The sequence below is a fragment of the Eriocheir sinensis genome, chromosome 16 (genome assembly GCF_024679095.1).
Source record: "Eriocheir sinensis breed Jianghai 21 chromosome 16, ASM2467909v1, whole genome shotgun sequence".
NCBI lineage: Eukaryota > Metazoa > Arthropoda > Malacostraca > Decapoda > Varunidae > Eriocheir > Eriocheir sinensis.
In genome coordinates this window covers 11,502,266-11,525,692 of record NC_066524.1, presented here as the reverse complement: position 1 = coordinate 11,525,692, position 23,427 = coordinate 11,502,266, and the positions used below count along the sequence as shown (strand labels likewise).

General features: G+C 40.8%; 1 protein-coding gene across 1 annotated transcript in view; it reads left to right on the top strand.

The window, feature by feature from the left end:
• Nucleotides 1-689: 689 nt before the first annotated feature.
• The window catches only part of LOC126999297 (fat-like cadherin-related tumor suppressor homolog), a gene marked incomplete at its 5' end in the record, with an annotated part of 56,795 nt that continues 34,057 nt past the window's right edge, over nt 690-23,427 (top strand). The window contains 21 exon segments of the mRNA XM_050861730.1: nt 690-842; nt 1,674-1,887; nt 2,827-2,966; nt 3,864-4,105; nt 4,993-5,237; nt 6,034-6,220; nt 7,106-7,334; nt 8,321-8,573; nt 9,227-9,428; nt 10,623-10,985; nt 11,631-11,742; nt 11,892-12,047; nt 13,065-13,236; nt 15,131-15,352; nt 15,682-16,119; nt 16,669-16,863; nt 17,872-18,177; nt 20,174-20,382; nt 20,886-21,030; nt 22,213-22,374; nt 22,978-23,201. Of these exon segments, the coding sequence (XP_050717687.1) occupies nt 690-842; nt 1,674-1,887; nt 2,827-2,966; nt 3,864-4,105; nt 4,993-5,237; nt 6,034-6,220; nt 7,106-7,334; nt 8,321-8,573; nt 9,227-9,428; nt 10,623-10,985; nt 11,631-11,742; nt 11,892-12,047; nt 13,065-13,236; nt 15,131-15,352; nt 15,682-16,119; nt 16,669-16,863; nt 17,872-18,177; nt 20,174-20,382; nt 20,886-21,030; nt 22,213-22,374; nt 22,978-23,201 (4,569 nt within the window).

The window sequence follows — 23,427 nt, the reverse complement described above, 5'->3', positions numbered from 1 at the left end:
TATTTATCCTTTCCTGTTCCTTTCCTTTCTAACTCTTTGTCTTTTCCTGGATTTCACTTCTATGTTCTTGCTTTCTTTTTCTGGTATTTCACGGTCTTTTCACAAATTCTTTTCTGGTTTGTTTCTTCAGTTCTCAGTCTGTCTAATGCTAGTATATTATGAAGCTTGTCTCTATCCTCCTTTGTGTCTTTGAGCAGTTTAACTCCTTTACTGTAAAAAAAACTATAGAATTACACCCCCTGACAAATATACTTATCCCCCCTTCCCCCATTATATAGCTATGCCACTGGTCTATTAAATGCCTAAGCTTACCATTATTATCATCACTGTTATTATTATCACTAGTTTAGCTTTTGACGCCATAACCATACTGTTGCTTCATTACGATCTGCTGCAAAAATGAAAAATAAATGGCTTAATGTGACAGCTTATCATTACCATTATCATTATTGTTATCACTGCTATACCTCTTTACACCATAACTGTCGCATTTTTTGTCGTCTGTTGCAAAAAATGAAAATAAATGGCTTAATGTGACAGGTTATTTTGTACCTGTGATTTAGTTTACTTAATGTTTACCTGTGATATAATCTGCATGAGCCTCCCTCCTCCTGCTAAACACACCTGCCTCATTAACACACCTGGGACTAATTAACGCACCTTCCCTCCCCTCGTCCTCCGGTACACAGGTCTTGGCCACGGACGAGGATGAGGAGGACAACGGCAGCATCATCTACAGCATTGAGGAGACCAAGTGGAGCGACCTCTTCACCATCGACCCCAACACAGGCATCATCTCCGCCAAGCCGGGACTCGACGCAAAGGAAGATTACGAGTTCAAGGTATGAAGGGATAGGAACCAGAGGGACTTACATAGATTTACGTAGACAATCAAATAAGATGTTACTAATTCAAGGTATACGGACAGGAACCAGGGAGGGATTTACATAGATTTACGTAGATGATCAAATAAGATGTTACTAATTCAAGGTATACGGACAGGAACCAGGGAGGGATTTACATAGATTTACGTAGATAATCAAATAAGATGTTACTAATTCAAGGTATATGGACAGGAACCAGGGAGGGATTTACATAGATTTACGTAGATAATCAAATAAGATGTTGCAAATTCAAGGTATGGAGCCAGGACCTAGAGGGATTTACATAGATTTATATAGATAATCAAATAAAATGGATTCTCGACGCCAAGGAAGATTATGATTTCAAGGCACAGAGACACAGGAACTAGAGGGATTTACACGTATTCGCATAGGTGTTCAGAGCATGCAGACCCGATGGTGAGGAGTTTACATAGATTTACAGAGAGAGAGAGAGAGAGAGAGAGGTTTTCATAGTTTGTTGTTTGAGTTAGTTATTCTTATAGTTTATCATAGTTTTCCGTCTACAATACCTTTTCCTAATCCTCTTTTTCTTACTCCTTCTCTTTCTTTAAATCTCCTCTCATCTTCCATGTCATTCCATTCCATCCATCTCCTTTTCTTCTTTTTTTTCACTTTAACGCCCTTAATTTCCCTTATGGGGTCGGATATAGACTTATCATATCTATCCATTTATCTTAACCTATATCCATCGATCTACCTCTCCTAAACCATATCCATCCATCCATCGCTATCCTAACCTAACCCCATCTACTATCCACCCCACAACAGGTCCAGGCAATCGACAGCGGCCGTCCCCCCCAGTCCAGCATGTGTCTGGTGGTGATCAACCTGGTGGCGGTGGGTGAAGCGTCCCCCGCCTCCCCCACCGTGGCCCAGCCGGAGGGGGCGGTGACGGTGCTGGAGAGTGACCCCGTCGGACACCACGTGACGCTGATCGAGGCCCAGGACGATGATGGCGACCAGCTCTGGCTTGACATTATTGGTGAGGAGAAGAGAGGTTGATGGTAGTCTCGATTTTTTATATATCTTTTTGTTTTATTATATTGTTTGTTTTTTGTGAGTGTTATGTGATATTATTGGAGAAGGGAATAGAGATGATAGGAGAGAAGAGAATGATGGTGATGATGAAGGAGGATAGGATGGTGGTAGAAGAGAATAGGATGATGATAGAGGATGATAGATGACTTATTTCTTTTATTTATTTATTTTTCTATTTCATTTTATTTATTTATTTATTTTTTTATTTATTTATTTATTTATTTATTTATTTATTTATTTTTTTTTTTTTTTTTTGTAAGTGCTTTTTGTGTGTTTTGTTTGGAGATTTGTTTGTTTCCATTTTTTTCTGATAGGTTTGTTCATTATTTCTCTTGTGTTTTTTCCTGCTGAAAGACTCATTTATCTGTTATTCTATTTATGCATTTTGTGTGCTTTATTTTTTGCTGGAGGATTTTTATTTATTTATTTATTATTTGCTTATATTTTTACTGGAAGTTACGTTTATTTTTTATTTTTTTACTTACTGACTAACCTAACTTAACCTAATGTAATCTTACCAAACAAAGCCTAACTTAATCTAACTTTATTGAACCTAATGTAACCTTACCAAACCAAACCTAACCTAATGTAACTTTACCTGATGTAACCTAACCTAACCTAATGTAACTTTAGCTGATGTAACCTAACCTAACCTAATGTAACTTTACCTGATGTAACCTAACCTAACCTAATGTAACTTTACCTGATGTAACCTAACCTAACCTAATGTAACTTTACCTGATGTAACCTAACCTAACCTAATGTAACTTTACCTGATGTAACCTAACCTAACCTAATGTAACTTTACTTGATGTAACCTAACCTAACCTAATGTAACTTTAGCTGATGTAACCTAACCTAACCTGACCCCAACCCCCCACAGATGGTGACCCGGACAACATCTTCACCATCGGCCGTGACTCAGGCAGCGTGATGGTGGCGCGACCTCTCGACGCCGAGCGGAAGTCACTCTACAACCTGACCATCTCTGTCACTGATGGCGTGCACGCTGTGTCCACCCAGGTGAGGAGATGCAACCGTGTGGAGGGGGTGCATATACTAATAGACCTATTTTCTGTATTAGTAAAGTAAAATAGTAACCTCATTGAAGAGACATAGGGTCGTAATACAAGACATATCGCCGGCCAAGCACACATATTTGACAAGGCTTTCGTAGGAGATGTGGGCATTTCCAGGGGTAGTTTTATGACCCTGGTGGTAGTGTGAGTCTTCTTCTGTACCGTGAACCTGAAGAAACACACATTGGAACCCGACTAACCCACTTTATGACCTTTAGAAATTGCTAATGTGAGAAGCGAGAGAGTCTTATAATACCAACCATAGTGGCAGAGTAAGATTTTTTTTTTTTTTTTTTTTTTTTTTTTTACAGCCGAGGAGTCAGTTCAAGGGCGTAAAAAAAGGAAACAAACATGAAAAAAAAAAGCCCGCTACCCACTGCTCCTAAAAAGAGTTAGAGGAGTGGCTGAAAGATAGGAAATAACAGAGTGAATGCCTTTTGCTTCAAGACCAAGACCATTCCATAACAGTGATATAATGTGTGATCTCCTCCTCTCTTCCTCAGCTGATCAGAACCACAAAATTACACCTTTCTCTTTTTAAACAACCATCAGGATAAAATAAATCTTTCTATTTTAATTCAACATCAACAGAAAATTGAAACTTCCTCCTTCTAACCCATCATCTTTACAACACCCACTACCCATCATCATCCTATCCTCTTCTATCATCCTATCATCCTCTACCATTATCATATCCTCTTCTACCATCCTATCCTCCTCTATCATCATCCTATCCTCCTCTATCATCATCCTATCCTCCTCTATCATCATCCTATTCTCCTCTGTCATCATCCTACCCTCCTCCTCATCATCATCATCACTATCTCCCTCTCGTCCTCAGCTCATCGTACGAGTGTTGGACGTGAACGACAACCGCCCCGTCTTCTCCCAACCGACGTACGAGGTGGAGGTGGGCGAGAACACGGCTCCCGGCACCACCATCTTCACCCTCACCGCCTCAGACCCAGACTCAGACCAGCACCTCACCTTCACCCTAGTCAACACCGCCCACGTCGCCTCGGCCACCAAGTTCAGGGTCAGCCCCATCAGCGGAGATATTGTGCTACTTGAACCGCTGGATAGGTAGGCGCTGGTTTGTTTTTGTTCCCCGTCTTCTTTTTCTTCCTTTTTCTCTTCTCTTATGTTTGCCTCATCTTTTTACTACTCTTTGCTTCTCTTTCAATTCTTAATCCTCTGTGTATTCCTTCGTCATCTTCTTTCTTTCTTATTCACCTCTTTGTCTGCCTCCTAGTTGTATGGTATTGCCTTCTTTTCTCCTATGATATGCTTGAATAGTTGCTACAATGCATAGTTACGGAGATATGGATGTACAAAGAGGCCTCTCGGTTTACCTGACGAGTGTACACAGCGGTATCGGCACATCTGACAGACTGCACAGTTAAAGGGTTAAGCTACCTCTCCCTCCTTGCTCCCTTTCCCTCCCCCTTAACCTGACAGCAGAGACGGGCCAAATTTGTGGCTATATGGTTTACCAGCGACAGGCCAAATTTTTTCCATGATATAAACCCCCCAAAATAGATGATGCATAAACTGATCACAAATGCATTGATATATATTATGAAATGGTTTGCGTGAGTGATGATTTTTTCTCATTTTTCTCGCTTAGAGGGACCTTTAACCCTTAGACGGTGGCAGTATTTGAAGAGTAGCTCCCCCCAAAATGAATGGTCTATATATAGTCACTGCCAACCTTAGGACCGCAGTAAATATAGTTACGCCGCATAAGAGGTGTTTTAACTACAGTATTTATATAGATTCTACCGCAATCTGGAAGTGTTGTTATATTTCTGCCATACAAAACTGACTAACTGAATTCTGGACCGTCTGTATAGAGTTTCACCGCCGTCTAAGGGTTAAGAAACATGACCCCCTCAGCTATCGGGTTAATCCACCTCCCTTCCCTCTTCTTCCCATGACTCACACCTCTCCTTCCTCCCCCACACACACAGGGAGGTGCAGGAAGAGCACATCCTCACGGTGGGCGTCAAGGATCGCATCACCCCCACCAAGAGCGCCTACGCCCGAGTTATCATCAGGGTGCGCGACTACAACGACCACGCCCCAAAGTTCCTGGCCACCCTCTACAACGGCACGGTGGCGGAGACGGCGGCGATTGGCACGACGGTGGTGGAGGTGGTGGCGGTGGACAGGGACAAGGGCGCCAACGGACAGATCATGTACTCCATTATATCAGGTAGGGGTGTGTGTTTGTGCGTGTGTTTGCGTGCTAACAGAATGTTGGGCTTCATTAAAAGAAACTTTTTATTCAAGAATAAAGATGTAATACTTCCGCTCTACAGTAGTTTAGTCAGACCCCACTTGGAATATGCAGTACAGTTTTGGTCTCCTCACCATGCAAAGGACATTGCTAAATTAGAAGGTGTTCAGCGTCGGGCAACAAAAATGATCCCTTCCTTGCGCAACAAATCCTACGAAGAAAGTCTTTCCACCCTTAACATGTTCTCTCTTGAGAAACGTCGCCTCCAAGGAAAACTGATCGAATGTTTTAAAATACTTAATGGTTTCATGAATGTAGACAGATCAAAATTGTTTATGATCGATGACACTTTGCGAACGAGGAACAATGGCATAAAACTCAAATGTAGACAAGGAAATTCAGACTGCACCAAATTTTTCTTCACCAACGTTGTAGTGCGAGAATGGAATAAGCTCCCACCATTAGTGGTCCAGTGTTACACGATTGACTCCTTTAAAAACAAGCTCGACCGTCACTTCCTTGAACTTAATATTAATTAGAGTTGAAATGCATCGTTTTTGAGTCATCTGAGTAATGTAAAATCACTTAGGTTTAAGGACAGACCACCAAGTCTGGACCGTGGGGTCTGTGTGGTCTGATTTTGTATGTAAATCTATGTAAATCCTTACTTTTCCAGTTTATTTTACTTGTTTTCTTACAGGCCATAACTTCATTTTATTTCACTTACTCTCATTTTTTGCTTCTATTTACTCTTCATCCGTCACTCCTTCAGGAAACATCGGTGGCGTCTTCAGCCTGGACCCCGAGACAGGCATCATCTCCCTGGCCCGCAACGTCAGCCGCCAGGAGATGCCCGAGTACTGGCTGGCCGTGCGGGGCAGTGATAACGGCTCACCTCCCAAGCACTCCCACGTCACTGTCAACATCCACGTCAAGATTGCCAGCGGAGCGCCACCGAGGTAAGGAGAGGGAGGGAGAATGGGGGTTGGATCTTGTGTTCATTCATTTATGTTGTGTGGTAGTAATAGTAGTAGTAGTAGTGGTTGTAGTTGTAGAGGTTATAGGAGGGGAATTGATAGTAGTGGTAGTTAGGTTGTAGTGTTTGTAGTAATAGTTGTAGTAGTAGATTGAGTTGTATTGGGGAAGTGTTTGTGTGAGTCTTGTGTTGTTGTAGTAGTAGTAGTAGTAGTAGTAGTAGTTGTAGTAGTAGTAATAATAGTAATAGTAGAAATGGTAGTTGTAGAAGAAGGAGGAGGAAGAACAACAGTAGAAATAGTGGTGAAAGAATGAGCATTAGTAATAATTCCAATACAATCTGGAACTATTCAATTCAGTTCAAACCTTTTAATGCAATCTCAACCTTAATAAATACAATCTAAGCCTTTTTAATACAGTATGAACCTATTTAATCTAATATGAACCATTTTAATACAATCTGAACAAATTGAATTAGCCTAAACCTTTTCTAATACAACAAAAACCTTATAACAACCATCTGAATTTTATTTATATGAACTAGACTTGTTAAAAAATCAACTCCTCTTTCACACGGGGGCTTCGTGGTGCAGTGGTTAGCACACTCGGCTCACAACCGAGAGAGCCTGGGTTCGATTCCCGGGCGGAGTGGAAAAAAATGAGTGGCTTTTCCGATACCCTACGCCCCTGTCCACCCAGCAGTGAATGGGTACCAGGTATTAATCGGGGGTTGTGTCCTGTCTCTTGCGATCTGTTCCCTTCTCCTATAACTCCTTCCCCTTCTGTCTCTCTCCGGCATATGACCACAGATGTTGCGCCGACTAAACAAAACTTTTCCTCCTTAACGCCATCTAACCCTCCCCCCACAGGTTCCTGAAAAAGGTGAACGTCTTTGAGGTGAGCGAGGCGGCGCGTGTCGGGGACTACCTCGGGGTGCTGGAGGCCGAGAGTCGCCTGGGTGTGATCTTCTCCTTCATTGGGGACTCCAGGCGCAACCCCTTCGTCATCAACCCCGCCTCAGGAATGGTGTCCCTCGACCAGAATGTGGATTTTGAGGAAGTGCAGTCCTACAACTTCACCGTCCTGGCCTCCTCCATGGTGAGTGTGTGGAAGACTTTTTTTTAATTCTAGAAGTTGTATTCAGTCTTGTTTTCTGAGTAGAAGTTATTGATTTTTGGTTTTCTCGTAGATGTCAGTCCTTTGCTAAGGCCAAGGCACAAGTGTTTGGAGGTTTGGTAGATGAAACAGCACAGAGAAGAGAGACCACAAGAAAAGATGGCGCCACTATTAACACTTGCCTGCGCCATGATGGGCTGGGGCCGAATACCATCCATGCCCCTCAAGCAAGCCTACCGGAGCTATAGGCATAGACATAAAAAACAAAAAGTCTGTTCATGCATGTATCTAGGCCATTAATATCATGGAAAATTTCACATACCTTGGTAGCGTAGTGCAGAACAGCGGCGGGTCTGGCCAGGAAGTCTTACGGCAGATTGGCTTGGTCTATGGTGTTATGGACTCAAACAGCACGAGTATATGGTGTTGTTGATGCCTGTGGAGAAGGACAAAGATAGAGATCATCAAATTGCTTGTTCTCCGTGTCGTACTCTATGGCTGAGAGACATAGACGCTAAATAGTAACTTGGAGAGGTGGATTGATGCCTCTGGTAATAAGTGTCTATTCAGAATCATGGGACATCACTGGAATAAATTTGCGTCAAACTAGCGATTATTCCATGAGACTGATTCAAAGTCTACTTCCTGCATAGCCTGTCAGTGCTTATGTAATGTTTGCATCACGAGGGGTTATGCCACATATCTTCTGCATTCTGGATCTGGAGGGTTTTAGCTAAGGATAGTTGAGGTGTTGCTGTGGGTGCGTTTATGTAATGCATTGATAAAAAGTTTTCTTTACAATGTTAAGTGTTGTTTGGAAGTTCTCACCGAATGTTGTCTTGTGTTTGTGTGTGTGTGTGTGTGTGTGTGTGTGTGTGTGTTTTCACCATCACCACCACCACTTATCACCACCTTCACCACCACCTTCACCACCTTCACCTTCACCACCACTACTACCACCCCCACAGAACAACCAGGAGGCCGCCGCTCAGCTCATCATCAACATCCGCGACGAGAACGACAACCCGCCCTTCTTCACCAAGAGCTTCTACAGCGGCCACATCTCGGAGGCGGCGGCGGTGAACTCGGTGGTGCTGATGGAGGACAACCGGCCGCTGGTCATCTCGGCGCGGGACAAGGACTCGGACCAGAACGCCAACCTGGTCTTCACGATTCTTGGGGAGGAGGCGCGGCGATACTTCACCATAGACTCATCCACTGGTAAGGGGGTCGAGTGTTTTATTTTTTTCTTTCTTTCTTCTTTTATTTATTTATTTATTCTTTTATGTTTGTTTGTTTCTTGTCTTTTTTGGCATGTTGGGATGTACTTAGCGCTTTTCTCTGCCTTTATTCTTCTTGTTCTTCTTCCTCTTCTTGGAATACTTGGAATATGCTAAGGACTTCTTTTTCTTTTTCTTCTTTGTTGTTGTTTTTTCTTCTCTTTTTCTTCTGCTTCTTTTTCCTCCTCTTCTTCTTCCTCTTCTTCTTTTACTTCTTCTAGTTGGAATATACTAAGAACTCTTTCTCTTTTTACATTTTTTCTCCTTTTTTCCTGTTGTTCCTGTTCTTATCCTTATTCTTGTTCTTCTTTTTGTTTTCTTCTAGTTTTTCTTATCCTTATTTTTATTTTTATTCTTCTGCTTCTTTTTCTTCTACGTACTTCATGGGTCAAAACATAAATATTAAAAAGACCATATACACGTCATCAATCAGAGCAATGCCTAGATATTCCACTCTTTACCAGCCACAGGTGAAAGAGTGAACATACCAATCAACTCTTGCATAAGGAATCAGGACAGCATAGAGACAAGGAGAAAGTACAAACCCACATGCACAGAATAAAGCTCTGTACACCTGCCTTATTATGTCCCCAGGTGCCATCAGGACCGTGGCACCGCTGGACCACGAGGTGATCGCCGAGGTCAAGTTTGGGGTGAGCGTACACGACAGCGGGCACCCCAGACTGGCCGCCCCCACCACCGCGACCGTCGTCATCACCATCACCGATATCAACGACGTGCCGCCCCGCTTCCTCCTGCAAGAGTACAACGCAACTCTCCTCACGCCAACAGAGAGGTAATAGTGATGATAGTAATGATAATAATAGTAAACGGTTAATTTATTTTTAGCATCGGTTAGGCTGAAAATATACATGACATACACTGAAAGACCGATAGCATTGATTAGTGTCATCGTAGGATTTAATAAGGGAAAAATAGTGTTGAATTCCACATCTTCATCTTCTTCGTTTACTTGGAATATACTAAGGAGTGTTTTTTTTTTTTTTTTTTTTTTTTTTTATACTTCTACTTATTTTTCTTGTTATTTCTAGTTGGCTTTAATTAGTCTTCTTAGGATCTCATAAAGGACAAAGAAGCATTAAATCTCATATACAAAGCCCTAACAACTGCCTTCCTAGTATTAAATAAGAGTTCTGAATGGCTTTAAATACTGTCTGCTTAGGATTGAATAAAGGACAAAAAAGCATCAAGTCCCATATACAAAGCCCTAAATACTGCCCTCCTAGAATTAAATAGGAGTTCTGAATGGCTTTAAATAGTGTCTCCTTAGGATTTCATAAGGGACAAAGAAGCATTAAGTCCCATATACAAAGCCCTAACAACTGCCTTCCTAGTATTAAATAAGAGTTCTGAATGGCTTTAAATAGTGTCTCCTTAGGATTTCATAAGGGACAAAGAAGCATTAAGTCCCATATACAAAGCCCTAAATACTGCCCTCCTAGAATTAAATAGGAGTTCTGAATGGCTTTAAATAGTGTCTCCTTAGGATTTCATAAGGGACAAAGAAGCATTAAGTCCCATATACAAAGCCCTAAATACTGCCCTCCTAGAATTAAATAGGAGTTCTGAATGGCTTTAAATAGTGTCTTCTGAGGATTTCATAAGGGACAAAGAAGCATTAAGTCCCATATACAAAGCCTTAAATACTGCCTTGAATTAGATAAGAGTTCTGAATGGCTTTAAATAGTGTCTCCTTAGGATTGAATAAAGGACAAAAAAGCATTAAGTCCTATATATGAAGCCCTAAATACTGCCTTCCTACAATTAAATAAGAGTTCTGAATGGCTTCAAATACTGTCTTCTTAGGATTGAATAAAGGAGGGAGTAACATTAAAATCTCTATGTGGGTTATTGTTGCATCTATATACACAAATCTGTGATGAAAAAATATACTATAGTTTCATGGCCTTAGTGCTCATCTCTGTTAAATATGAACGATTAACGACACATGTGACTCTCCTCTCTGCAGGGACGTCTCGGTGGTCCAACTCAACGCCACGGACCTCGACTTCGAAGGGAAAGTCAACCTGGTGTACGAGATCGCCGACGGGAACAAGGACGGCAAGTTCAAAATCAACCCTCGGACCGGACTCATCACTGTCAACAACTCGCGGAACTTTGTCCTCCACTACCAGCTCAAGGTGACGGTGAGCGACGGGGAGTTTGCGTCGAGTGTGCCGGTCAACATCCGCGTGGAGCCCATCCCCCGCACCGGCCTAAGGTTCAGCCAGGAGCGGTACTTCGTGGCGGTGCAGGAGAACAACACACGTCAGGACAGAGTGGCCATGGTGCACGTCCTCGGCAGCTACCTCAACGAACACCTCACCTTCAGGTTAGTGGATGGCGACGCTAGTTCAGTGGTTCTTTTACGCTTTTCATATTTTATTGTTGATTAGTTAGCGTTTAGTGTTTATGATTTTGTTAGTTTGTAAAGATAAGGAAATGGATGGGTGAATATGTGCTGAGGTGATGGTTCTTTTACATTTTTCATATTTTCTTCATTATTTTATTATTCTATTTGGGTAAGGAAATGGAGGTTGTTAGATGGGTGGTATTGTTTGCTGGACTGATGGTTGTTTTACATTTTTCTATCTCAGTTTTATTCCCTCTGAAATTTGTTTTATTTGTTCTCTTAGGGTAAAGAATGGGTTTTATTTGCTCTATAGTCTTTTGTTTTATTTGCTCTATAAATATAAAGAAATTGGAGTGTGTTAGATGGGCGATAATGTGTGCTGAGTTGATGGTTCTTATAAACTTTTCCTAGCTCAGTATTATTTGGTTTCTAGTGTAAGGGTGAAGTATTTTCCTTATCTCATAACTATGTATATGTATAGGCTAACTTGTTTATGTAGGAAAAGACTTATACCTCGAGAGAAGAAAGTAATTTATGTAGAGTTTTAGTGAGAAAAAGGAGGAGGAAAGTATACCATCTTATATATCCTGTACACTGACTATTATAAACTCACTTCCCCCTCAGGATCCTCAACCCCACGGACATGTTCATCATCGGAGACACGTCGGGCGTCATCGAGACCACCGGCAAACCTTTCGACCGAGAGGTTCAAGACAACTACCTCCTGATTGTTGAGGTGAGCAGAGACCACGCTGGTATTGGTGCTGGTGTTTGTATGCTGGAGGTCTGATTGCTGATGTTTTATTGTGTTCTTTTATTGATTTATTGTGTATTTTATTTTGTTGAGGTCTTATTGTGTCTAACTCCGCATCTTACTTTTGACAGGTTCGCAGCGTGGCGCACACCATCCCGGCAAGGGTGGCGCACGTCCAGGTCCGTGTGGTGGTGACGGACGTGAACGACAACGCCCCGATCTTCGTCAACACGCCCTACTATGGGGTGATCTCCGTCGAGGCAAAGAGAGGCGAGGTTGTCTTCAGGGTGAGTTGAGCTAATGATGATGATTGTAGAAGATTTAAGTTCTCTTATAAGGAGCCTGGAAAACCTCATATTCATGCCAAAGACTCCACAACACACTACAGAAGAATAGCGACGCCTTGCCACACACACTAAAAATATGATAATAGGGTTGGAATCTACTTATAAAAGGTGCTCATTATCTTTTAAATATATAAAAGAGCACTGAATTCCTCTATAAAAGGTGCTAATTCTCTTAAATATTATAGAAGAGTACTGAATTCCTCTAAACAGCACTGAATTTCTCTATAAAAGATGCCATTTTACTTTTATAGAAGAGTACTGAATTCCTTTAAACAGCACTGAATTTCTCTATAAAAGATGTCATTTTACTTTTATAGAAGAGTACTGAATTCCTTTAAACAGCACTGAATTTCTCTATAAAAGACGCTATTTTACTTTTATAGAAGAGTACTGAATTCCTTTAAACAGCACTGAATTTCTCTATAAAAGATGCCATTTTACTTTTATAGAAGAGTACTGAATTCCTTTAAACAGCACTGAATTTCTCTATAAAAGATGTCATTTTACTTTTATAGAAGAGTACTGAATTCCTTTAAACAGCACTGAATTTCTCTATAAAAGATGTCATTTTACTTTTATAGAAGAGTACTGAATTCCTTTAAACAGCACTGAATTTCTCTATAAAAGATGTCATTTTACTTTTATAGAAGAGTACTGAATTCCTTTAAACAGCACTGAATTTCTCTATAAAAGATGTCATTTTACTTTTATAGAAGAGTACTGAATTCCTTTAAACAGCACTGAATTTCTCTATAAAAGACGCTATTTTACTTTTATAGAAGAGTACTGAATTCCTTTAAACAGCACTGAATTTCTCTATAAAAGATGCCATTTTACTTCTAATATTATAGCAGAGCACTGAATTTCTCTATAAAAGATGCTATTTTACTTTTAATATTATAGAAGAGCATTGAATCCCCTCGAACAACATTTGAATCCCACTCTCTCCTCGCTCAGGTCCACGCCACAGACTTCGACACGGACGCCAACAAGGAGGTGCGTTACGAGCTGCACCGCGGCGACGGGGAGGTGTTCGGCGTGGACCGCACCACTGGGGACATCCGCCTCAAGCAGACACTGGAGGGCCTCAAGAGCGAGTACGAGCTGCTTGTTAGCGCTTACGACGGAGGTGAGGGTTGGCGGGTTGTGTTTGCCATGCTTATTTTACCCTTTTTTTCTTCCTCATTCTATTTATTGCATTTTATTGATCTCATTTTATTTACTGCATTTTATTTATCTCATTTTATTTACAGTATTTTATTTATCTCATTTTATTTACAGTATTTTATTTATCTCATTTTATTTACAGTATTTTATTTATCTCATTTTATTTACTGCATTTTATTTATCTCATTTTATTTACTGCATTTTATTTATCTCATTTTATTTACAGTATTTTATTTATCTCATTTTATTTACAGCATTTTATTTATCTCATTTTATTTACAGCATTTTATTTATCTCATTTTATTTACTGCATTTTATTTATCTCATTTTATTTACAGCATTTTATTTATCTCATTTTATTTACAGCATTTTATTTATCTCATTTTATTTACAGCATTTTATTTATCTCATTTTATTTACAGCATTTTATTTATCTCATTTTATTTACTGCATTTTATTTATCTCATTTTATTTACAACATTTTATTTATCTTGTTTTATTTATGTCATTTTATTTACAGCATTTTATTTATCTTGTTTTATTTATGTCATTTTATTTATCTTGTTTTATTTATGTCATTTTATTTACAGCATTTTATTTATCTCATTTTATTTACAGCATTTTATTTATCTCATTTTATTTACAGCATTTTATTTATCTCATTTTATTTACAGTATTTCATTTATCTCATTTTATTTACAGTATTTCATTTATCTCATTTTATTTACAGCATTTTATATATCATTTTATTTACAACATTTTAGCATTTTATTTTTCTCATTTTATTTACAGCATTTTATTTATCTCATTTTATTTACAGCATTTTATTAATCTCATTTTATTTATTTTATTTCTTATTTATTTTTTATTTACCCAATTTTTTTTAATTCACTTACCTCACTTTATTTACCTCATTTTGCTTACCTTATTTTATTTACCTCATTTTATATACCTGCTTTTATTTACTTAGTTTTATTTACCTAGTTTTCATATACAGGGTTTGAGTATCATATGTATTATGTATAGATTCTCACTCTCCCCTTGATATATGTTGAGAATTCAAACATTTATATATTCCCTGTAATATAAGTAAAGTATAAGTGCGTAATTTGTACAGATTCTCACTCTTTTCTCGATGTTCGCTGAGGATTCAAGTGTTTATTGTACCTACTGTTTCAGCTGGTGATCAAACATTTATATATCCCATGTATTATGAGTCACGTTTAACCATTAAGTGCTTATTTTGTATAGATTTACTCTCCTTTTTTGGTATATACATTTAGCCTATTGCTCTTTGTTTGCCAGAGATTCAGATGTTCATATCACCGTTGCCAGATTATTGTACTCAGAGCCGCATATTTACCAGTTTCTCAGCCATAGCTATTGCCAAAAAACACCAATAATTAACCATTTTAACGATAACTATATGTGAAGGCAGTTATTGAGGTCTGGGAGGTAGTTTTGGGGTCGGAAATCAGCAAACATAGGAGGCAGAGTACGACAATCTGGCAACGTTGGGACTTCATATGTGTACTGAATATCATGACGAGTCCAACCAGGGGGCTTCGTGGTGCAGTGGTTAGCACACTCGGCTCACAATCGAGAGAGCCCGGGTTCGATTCCCGGGCGGAGTGGAAAAATTTGGGCGGCTTTTCCGATACCCTACGCCCCTGTCCACCCAGCAGTGAATGGGTACCAGGTATTAATCGGGGGTTGTGTCCAGTCTCCTGGGGTCTGTTCCCTTCTCCTATAATTCCTTCCCTTCCTGTGTCTCTCCGGCATATGACCACAGATGTTGCGCCGACTAAACCAAACTTTCCAAACTTTCAAGTCCAACCATCTACCCCTCCCCCCAGGCTCACCACCCCTGTCGTCACAAGTTCCAGTCCGCCTCAAAGTCGTGGACAGGTCACAGCCGATATTTGACCGACAGTTCTACAGCGCGACGGTTGCCGAGAACGCCGACGCCCACACCCCCATCGTGACCGTCAGCGCCCACAGCCAGCTCAACCGCAAGCTGATCTACACCATCGTCAGCGGCAATGAGCACCAGAGCTTTGCCATGGAGCACGAGGAAGGTAGGAATGACCGCTCTCCTTTTGGCTTTTTTTTCTTTTTCTCTTTTTTTTTTTCTTTCTTTTTTTTTCTGTGATTCTGTGTCATGGCTGTATGTTGAATTCTCTGTGTGTGTGCTATGGCTGTTTTTTTGTGCATGTGTGTGTTTTGGCTGTATGGTAAATTTTTTTATGTGCGTTTATGGATAGGTGGTGAATTTTTCTGTTTGTGATACGTGTGTTGGAAATAAAAAGAAGCGTCAATTATCAGTCCTAATGTACTTGATTATATAGCTTCATACATTACTAACCAGAACTAATGGATTTGTTTATAACGCGTAACACATTTCCAGGGCTGATACGAGTGCAGGACAAACTGGACTACGAGGCTCAGAACTCCTACCAGCTGACGGCGCGCGCCACGGACAGCTACTCGGGGAAGTGGGCGGAGGTGGTCGTGTCCGTGCAGGTGATCGACGTCAACGACAACCCGCCCGTCTTCCTGCAGCACTTCTACAACATCACCGTCTCCGAGGCCACCGCCATCGCCACGCCCATCCTCTCGGTCACCACCACAGACCAGGACACGGGGCCCAACGCGGGGGTGAGCTACGGTCTCCTGGGGCTAAACGGAACTGCCCCCAAGCACTTCTACATGGAGGCGAAGAGTGGTATGTTGATCCTGAAGCAGCGGCTGGACCGGGAGACAACACCGGTACATCACTTCCTGGTGCAGGCCGTTGATAAGGGCACGCCGCAGCTCTCCTCCACGGCACACGTCCTCATTACGGGTGAGAGATTGTTTGTTGTTGGGTTGTGTTTGGAAGTGACGTGTTTGTGATTATGTATAGAAGTGAAGGTCATTCCATGTGTGTGACAGTATGTTGAAATGAAGCTTGTGTGTGGATTTAAAGTTTGTTCCTTGTTTGTGTTTGTGTGCAGAAGTAGTTCATTCCTTGTTAAAATAAATTGATTCTCATACAGATAGCAATTAAAAGTATGCTATCACAAAGTACACATCAAAATACACCACTAACACACACCTCATTGCCATTGTTTCTGTGTCACTGTCAAACCCGCACTGCCCACCGGTTACACAGACACTCCCTATTATTTCCATTATTTCTTTGTCACCTTCAAAACCTCAGTATTTCCTCTCATTTTTGCTTTTCTCTGTCACTATCAGACATTCACAGTCCACCACTTAAACACACTTTCTCATTTACCATATTTTCTGTATCACTTTAAAACCATATCCACTTTTTTCTTTCTTTTTTACTTGTCACCTTTACCCCCCCCACCCCAGTCCACCACTAAAGGCGCTCCCTTCCCCCTCACAGTGCTGGACATGAACGACAACCCGCCAGTGTTCGAGCAGCAGTCCCAGCTGTGTGTGGTCACCGAGAGTGCCACGCGGGGCCACTTCGTCACCCTCATGTCGGCCTCGGATGAAGACATCAGCGACGTGGACAAACTCACCTACTCGGTTGTCGACGGTAACGACCTCCAGGTGTTTGCCATCGACTCGGCCTCAGGTGAGATGGAAGTCCCTTATAATCTTTCCCTCCCTATGCTTACAAATCCTAACATGTCATTACTTACTACTGTCTATGCTCTCTCTTTCCTGTCTCTGTTGTTTCTCTCTCCTAGCTCTAATGTCTATGCTCTCTCTTCTGTCTCTCCTATTTCTCTCTCCTATCTCTACCTCTCCTGTCTCTATGCTCTCCATATTTCTTATGTATACGAATCCTAACATACCATTACTAAGGGCCGCTTTCACAGTCGTTTTGTTTGTTTTGATCGTTACCAATGTCTGTGATCACCGCTGTAGGATTTCCACTTAAAACTGGCCATTGGGGTAGTGTCGGCTGCCGGATTAGCCTAGCACCGCACCTTGGCACACTCTCAACACTTTTTGCTTCCTCTGCAGCTGCCACTACCCCATAGGCTAGTTTGACGTGGAAAACTATAACATCAATCGGCGCCATTGGTAACGATCAAACGACTGCGAAAGTGGCCATACGTCCCTACCAGTGATATACCATTCTCACTTTGAAAATATTATCCAATCTACTTTTATGGCCATTTATCCCTTCCTCAGGAGTCATAGCGTCATGAAACAGCAAGATCCTTACAGAAAAACAAGCAATATTTATAATTTACTAAACTACCCTTTGGCCATCTATCTCCCTTCCCCAGGCCTGAAACTATTAGACAAGCAAGAAACATTAAGAAACATTTACAACTTCTTAAACTATCTATTTGACCTTTTGTTTCCTTCCTCCAGGCCAGAAACTATTAGACAAGCAAGAAACATTAAGAAACATTTACAACTTCCTAAACTATCTATTTGACCTTTTGTTTCCTTCCTCCAGGCCAGAAACTATTAGACAAGCAAGAAACATTAAGAAACATTTACAACTTCTTAAACTATCTAATTGACCTTTTGTTTCCTTCCCCCAGGCCAGAAACTATTAAAAAATCAGTGATCATTTACAACTCCCTAAACTAACTCTTTGACCCCCTCTCTCTCCCTCCCTCAGGCGTGGTAACAGTGTGGAACAGCCAGAAGCTACGTGCGACCAGCGACCACGTGCTCAACATCTCGGTGAGCGATGGCGTCTTCACGGCATACACGCGCCTCCTGGTCTCCATCACGCCCGTCAACGCCCACTCCCCGACCTTCAAAGTGGCCCAGTACAGCGTCCACATCAGGGAGAACGGCCCCCTCAAGACCACCATCGCACATGTCTCAGCGCGCGATGTGGACTCAGGCCGGTATGGGGATGTGACGTACCATTTCATCGGCGACATGGCCCACAACTCCTTCAGGATCAACGAGAACACGGGTAGGAGTTGCTTTTGTCCGTGTTGTGCTGAGATAAATAGAACTGTGTGTTAGTTTGTGACGGAAAAATCAGTTATGTGGTATTTGTTTAGATTGCCTGGAAAAGTGTTGGTGCGAAGTGTTAGTTAACCCGTCCACTGTGATTGGCATGGATTTGGCCTTCACTGGTAGCCTGGTAACATATACTCCCATGTCTTTCTCTGCCTCTGTGGTGGATAGTAAAGTGTTTCCCATGTGGTATTGGTGTGCTGGATATCCCTTCACTGGTAGCCTGGTAACATATACTTCCATGTCTTTCTCTGCCTCTGTGGTGGATAGTGAAGTGTTTCCCATGTGGTATTGGTGTGCTGGATATCCCTTCACTGGTAGCCTGGTAACATATACTTCCATGTCTTTCTCTGCCTCTGTGGTGGATAGTTCAGTGTTTCCCATGTGGTATTGGTGTGCTGGATATCCCTTCACTGGTATCCTGGTAACATATACACCCCCATGTCTTTCTCTGCCTCTGTGGTGGATAGTGAAGTGTTTCCCATGTGGTATTGGTGTGCTGGATATCCCTTCACTGGTAGCCTGGTAACATATACTCCCAGGTCTTTCTCTGCCTCTGTGGTGGATAGTGGACTGTTTCCCATGTGGTATTGGTGTGCTGGATATATATCCCTTCACTGGTATCCTGGTAACATATACACCCCCGTGTCTTTCTCTTCCTCTGTGGTGGATAGTTCAGTGTTTCCCATGTGGTATTGGTGTGCTGGATATCCCTTCACTGGTAGCCTGGTAACATATACTCCCATGTCTTTCTCTGCCTCTGTGGTGGATAGTGGACTGTTTCCCATGTGGTATTGGTGTGCTGGATATCCCTTCATTGGTATCCTGGTAACCTATAATCCCAGGTCTTTCTCTACTTCTGTGGTGGATAGTGGAGTATTTCCCATGTGGTATTGGTGTGCTGGATATCCCTTCATTGGTATCCTGGTAACATATACTCCCATGTCTTTCTCTGCCTCTGTGGTGGATAGTGGAGTATTTCCCATGTGGTATTGGTGTGCTGGATATCCCTTCACTGGTAGCCTGGTAACATATACTCCCACATCTTTCTCTGCCTATGTGGTGGATAGTGGAGTGTTTCCCATGTGGTAATGGTATGCTGGATAGCCCCTCCCAAGGTGCAGGACTTTACATTTTTCTTCATTGAATTGTAGCAGCCACTTTTTGTTTCACTCCTGTAGCTTGGTGATGTCTTCTGGTAGGAAATCCACATGCAAGGAGTTAAAAGCAAATAATCATAGTTAAATAAATTGATAAATATGTAGATGTAAGTGAATGATGTAGATGAACAGATGAATGTAGAAATATAAAAATTTTATGAATAAATGGAACTTGAAAATGTAGACAAATAGGTAAAAAAAATGCTTATAAATGACGCAATCTTGAACACTTAAATGAACGAATAGAGATGAAAATATAGATTAATGAATACGAAATTGAATAGAAATGAATAAATGAAAATGTAACAGCAAATTAACAAAAAAACAAAACAATAACATAAAACACAAGAAAAACTGACATGCTGATAAAAAAATAGAAAAAACAGATAAAAATAGATTAAAAAAATATATAGAAAAATAGATAAAAAATATATAAAAAGAATAGATAAAATAGAAAAAATAGATAGATAAAAAATAGATCAAAAAAGATGAAAAAATAGAAAGAAATAGATAAAAAATAGATAGAAAATAGATAAAAATAGATAAAAATAGATAAAAAAGATTTAAAAAAAAGAAATAGATAAAAAAAAGATAGAAAATAGAAAAAATAGATAAAAATAGATAAAAATAGATAAAAACATAAAAAAGATAAAAAAAGAAAGAAAGAAAAAATAGATAAAAAATAGAAAAAATAGATAAAAAATAGAAAAAAATAGTTATAAAAGATAAAAAATAGATAAAACAATAACTAAACGACTAATAAAACAAAACAAAACAAAACATCCCCAGGCGAGGTGTGGACGGCCGAGGTGTTTGACCGCGAGGCGACGTCTGAGTACTCCTTCACGGTGATGGCCATGGACATCGGCGGACGCACGGGCTTCACCACGCTGCACGCCACGGTGGACGACGCCAACGACAACAAGCCGCTCTTCGTCCAGTCCGTCTACAAAGTGGTGATGAAGGCCAACACCACCACTGGCTCCTCCATCCTCAAGGTGCGTGTGGTGGTGGTGGTGATGGTGGTGGTGCGCTTTTATTTTATTTTTATTTTTTTTCTGAGGGAGATTATTTTATTAGCCTGTTTTTGTTTTTTGTATTATTTGTGTTATCATTTTTTCTTCATTTTTACTTGTATGTTATTTGTTATTTATCTACTTATTTGTTTCATTATTAATTTTGTTGTTATTTATTTTGTATCATCACTATTATTATTTTATTTTTATGTGATTTGTTGTTTAGTGATTTATTTTTATATCATTATTGTTATGTTTTTATCTTACTTCTCTTGATCTATTTGCATTTTGTTCTAGTGATGTTTTTTGTTATCCAGCTTTTTTTCCCTTGTGTTGATTCTTCTATGAGTTTTTGTATGTTAGTTTTACTGCTTAGTTTGTGAGAGTACTACAAAAGACACAAAACAACCATGGCTCATCTATTATACATCATCCATTCTTCTGTTTAATTTTTCTTACTCCATCTTATTTACTCCCTCCCCCAGGTGAAGGCCGAGGATGCTGACGAGGGGGTGAACGGCACTGTTACTTACCACTTCCATATCTCGACTCTGCCCGACGTGATGGAAGCCTTCGACCTCAACTCTGACACCGGGGAGCTCAGCCTCAAGAAGAATATACAGGAGCTGGGTAGGTGTTGCCTGGCCTAACCTAACCGTACCTCACCTAACTGAGACGTATCTTACCTTACCCAACTTTATACCACCTAACTTATTTGAATGTCACCTTACCTAACCTTGCCTGACCTTACCTTACCTTACCTCCCCAAACTTGAATATACTTTACCTTTATTAACTTAACCTTACTTTACCTTACCTAACTTACCTGAACATAACCTTTGCCTAACCTTCCCTTAGCTAACTTTTCTTAATCTTACTTTACCTAACTTTACCAAACCTTACCTTACCTTACCCTACCTTACCTTACCCTACCTAACCTTGCCTTACCTTACCTTACCTTACCTTGCCCTACCTAACTTTACCTTACCTTACCTTACCTTACCTTACCCTACCTAACCTTGCCTTACCTTAACTTACCTTACCTTGCCCTACCTAACTTTACCTTACCTTACCTTACCTTACCTTACCTTGCCCTACCTAACCTTACCTTACCTTACCTTACCCTACCCTACCCTACCCTACCCTACCTTACTTTACCTTACCTTACCTTACCTTACCTTTCCTTACCTTACTTTACCTTAACCCTACCTAACCTTACTTTACCTTACCTTACCTTACCTTACCTTACCTTACGTTACCTTACCTTACCTAACCTAACCTTACCCTACCTAACCTTACCTTACCTTACCTTACCTTACCTTACTCTACCTACACTACCCTACCCTACCTTACCTTACCTTACCTTACCTTACCCTACCTAACCTTACCTTACCCTACCTAACCTTACCTTACCTTACCTTACCCTACCCTACCCTACCTTACCTTACCTTACTTTACCCCTACCAAATGTAACCTAACTAAAAAAAATAAGAAAGGAAGAAAGAAAGACAGAGATTAAGAAAATGACTAAACTTAAAAGAAAACTAAAGAAACTAATGCAAAGTAAAATTAATTAAAAAAATAAGCTAACCTAACCTATGCGATCGTCAAGCGTGGGAGAAACTCATACCCCATCCAACCCCATAAAGGAAAATTTGGACGTTAAATGAAAAGAAGAAGAAAGCTAACCTAATCTCACCCCCCTAAAATAACCTCACCTTACTTCCCTAAAATAACCTCACCTCACCTCCCTAAAATCACCTCATCTCACCTCCCTAAAATCACCTCACCTCACCTCCCCCTCCCCCCACAGGAAGCACGCTGTATGAGTTCTTCGTGGTGGGGCGTGACGGGGGCCGGCCGAGCCTTCACTCCCATGTCCCGGTGGTGGTGCGTATTGTGGACTCCGACTTGAAGGTGCCGGAGTTCCTGTCCAAAATCTACACTCTTACCGTACCCGAGGACACACAGCCTGGTGAGTGATGGTGGTGGTGGTAGCTGTAGTAATAGTAGTAGTAGTAGTAGTAGAAGTAGTAATAATTCTATTCTTCACACTCATTCATTCACTTATTCACCCGCAAAGAAATGTAGAGGTTTGGAACAGACTAAGTGAGGATGTAGTATCGGTGAGAAGTGTGCAAAGCTTTAAGGAAAAGTTGGATAAATGTAAATACAGAGATGGGACCACACGAGCGTAAAGCCCAGGCCCTGTAAAACTACAACTAGGTAAATACAACTAGGTAAATACACATTCTTTCCATTTTATCATATTCTTCACACTTATTTACTAATCTTCACATTTATTCATAACTTACACACTTATTCTCTCTCTATGCACACTCATTCTCCCTTCTCCCTTTTCCTCCTGTTCTTCTTATGTCTCTTTCAAGAAACACACACACACACAAACATTCCCACACATTCCTATTCTATCTCTAAACACACTCATCGTCCCTTTCTCCTTTTTCCTCCTTTCCTTCTCATGACTCAAGAAAACACTCACACAAACACATACACATATATTCCTATTCTCAATCTATACACACACTCATTCTCCCTTCTTCCCGTAACCCCCCAGGCACACAAATAGGCTCGGTGGGCGCTCGCTTCGACGGAGAGCTTGAGTATTCGATCGAGTGGGGCGGACATGAGTCATCGCCGCCTGTGTCCGTCTCCCCGCTGGGCTCCCTCACCCTCACCGCCCTGCTGGACCACGAGAAGGACCGGAGACTGTCCCTCATCGTCACTGCCACCCCTGTTGACCGCCCCGAACTGGCCTCAAGCACCAATGTTGTCCTGGAGGTGAGTGTTGAGGGCTTTCGATTTTTTTTTTTCTATCTATTTTATTTTCTCCTTTTCCTGTAACTTTTCTTTTTTTATCTTTTGTTGTTTTGTCCATTCTTTATTTTTTGTTTTCTCCTTTTGTGTGTCTTTCTCTCCCCTTTCTTTGCCTTTCTCATTTTCCATCTTTTGTTATTTTTTCAGGTTATTTTGTCTTTTTTTTTCCTTTATTTTGTCTTGTGTCTTT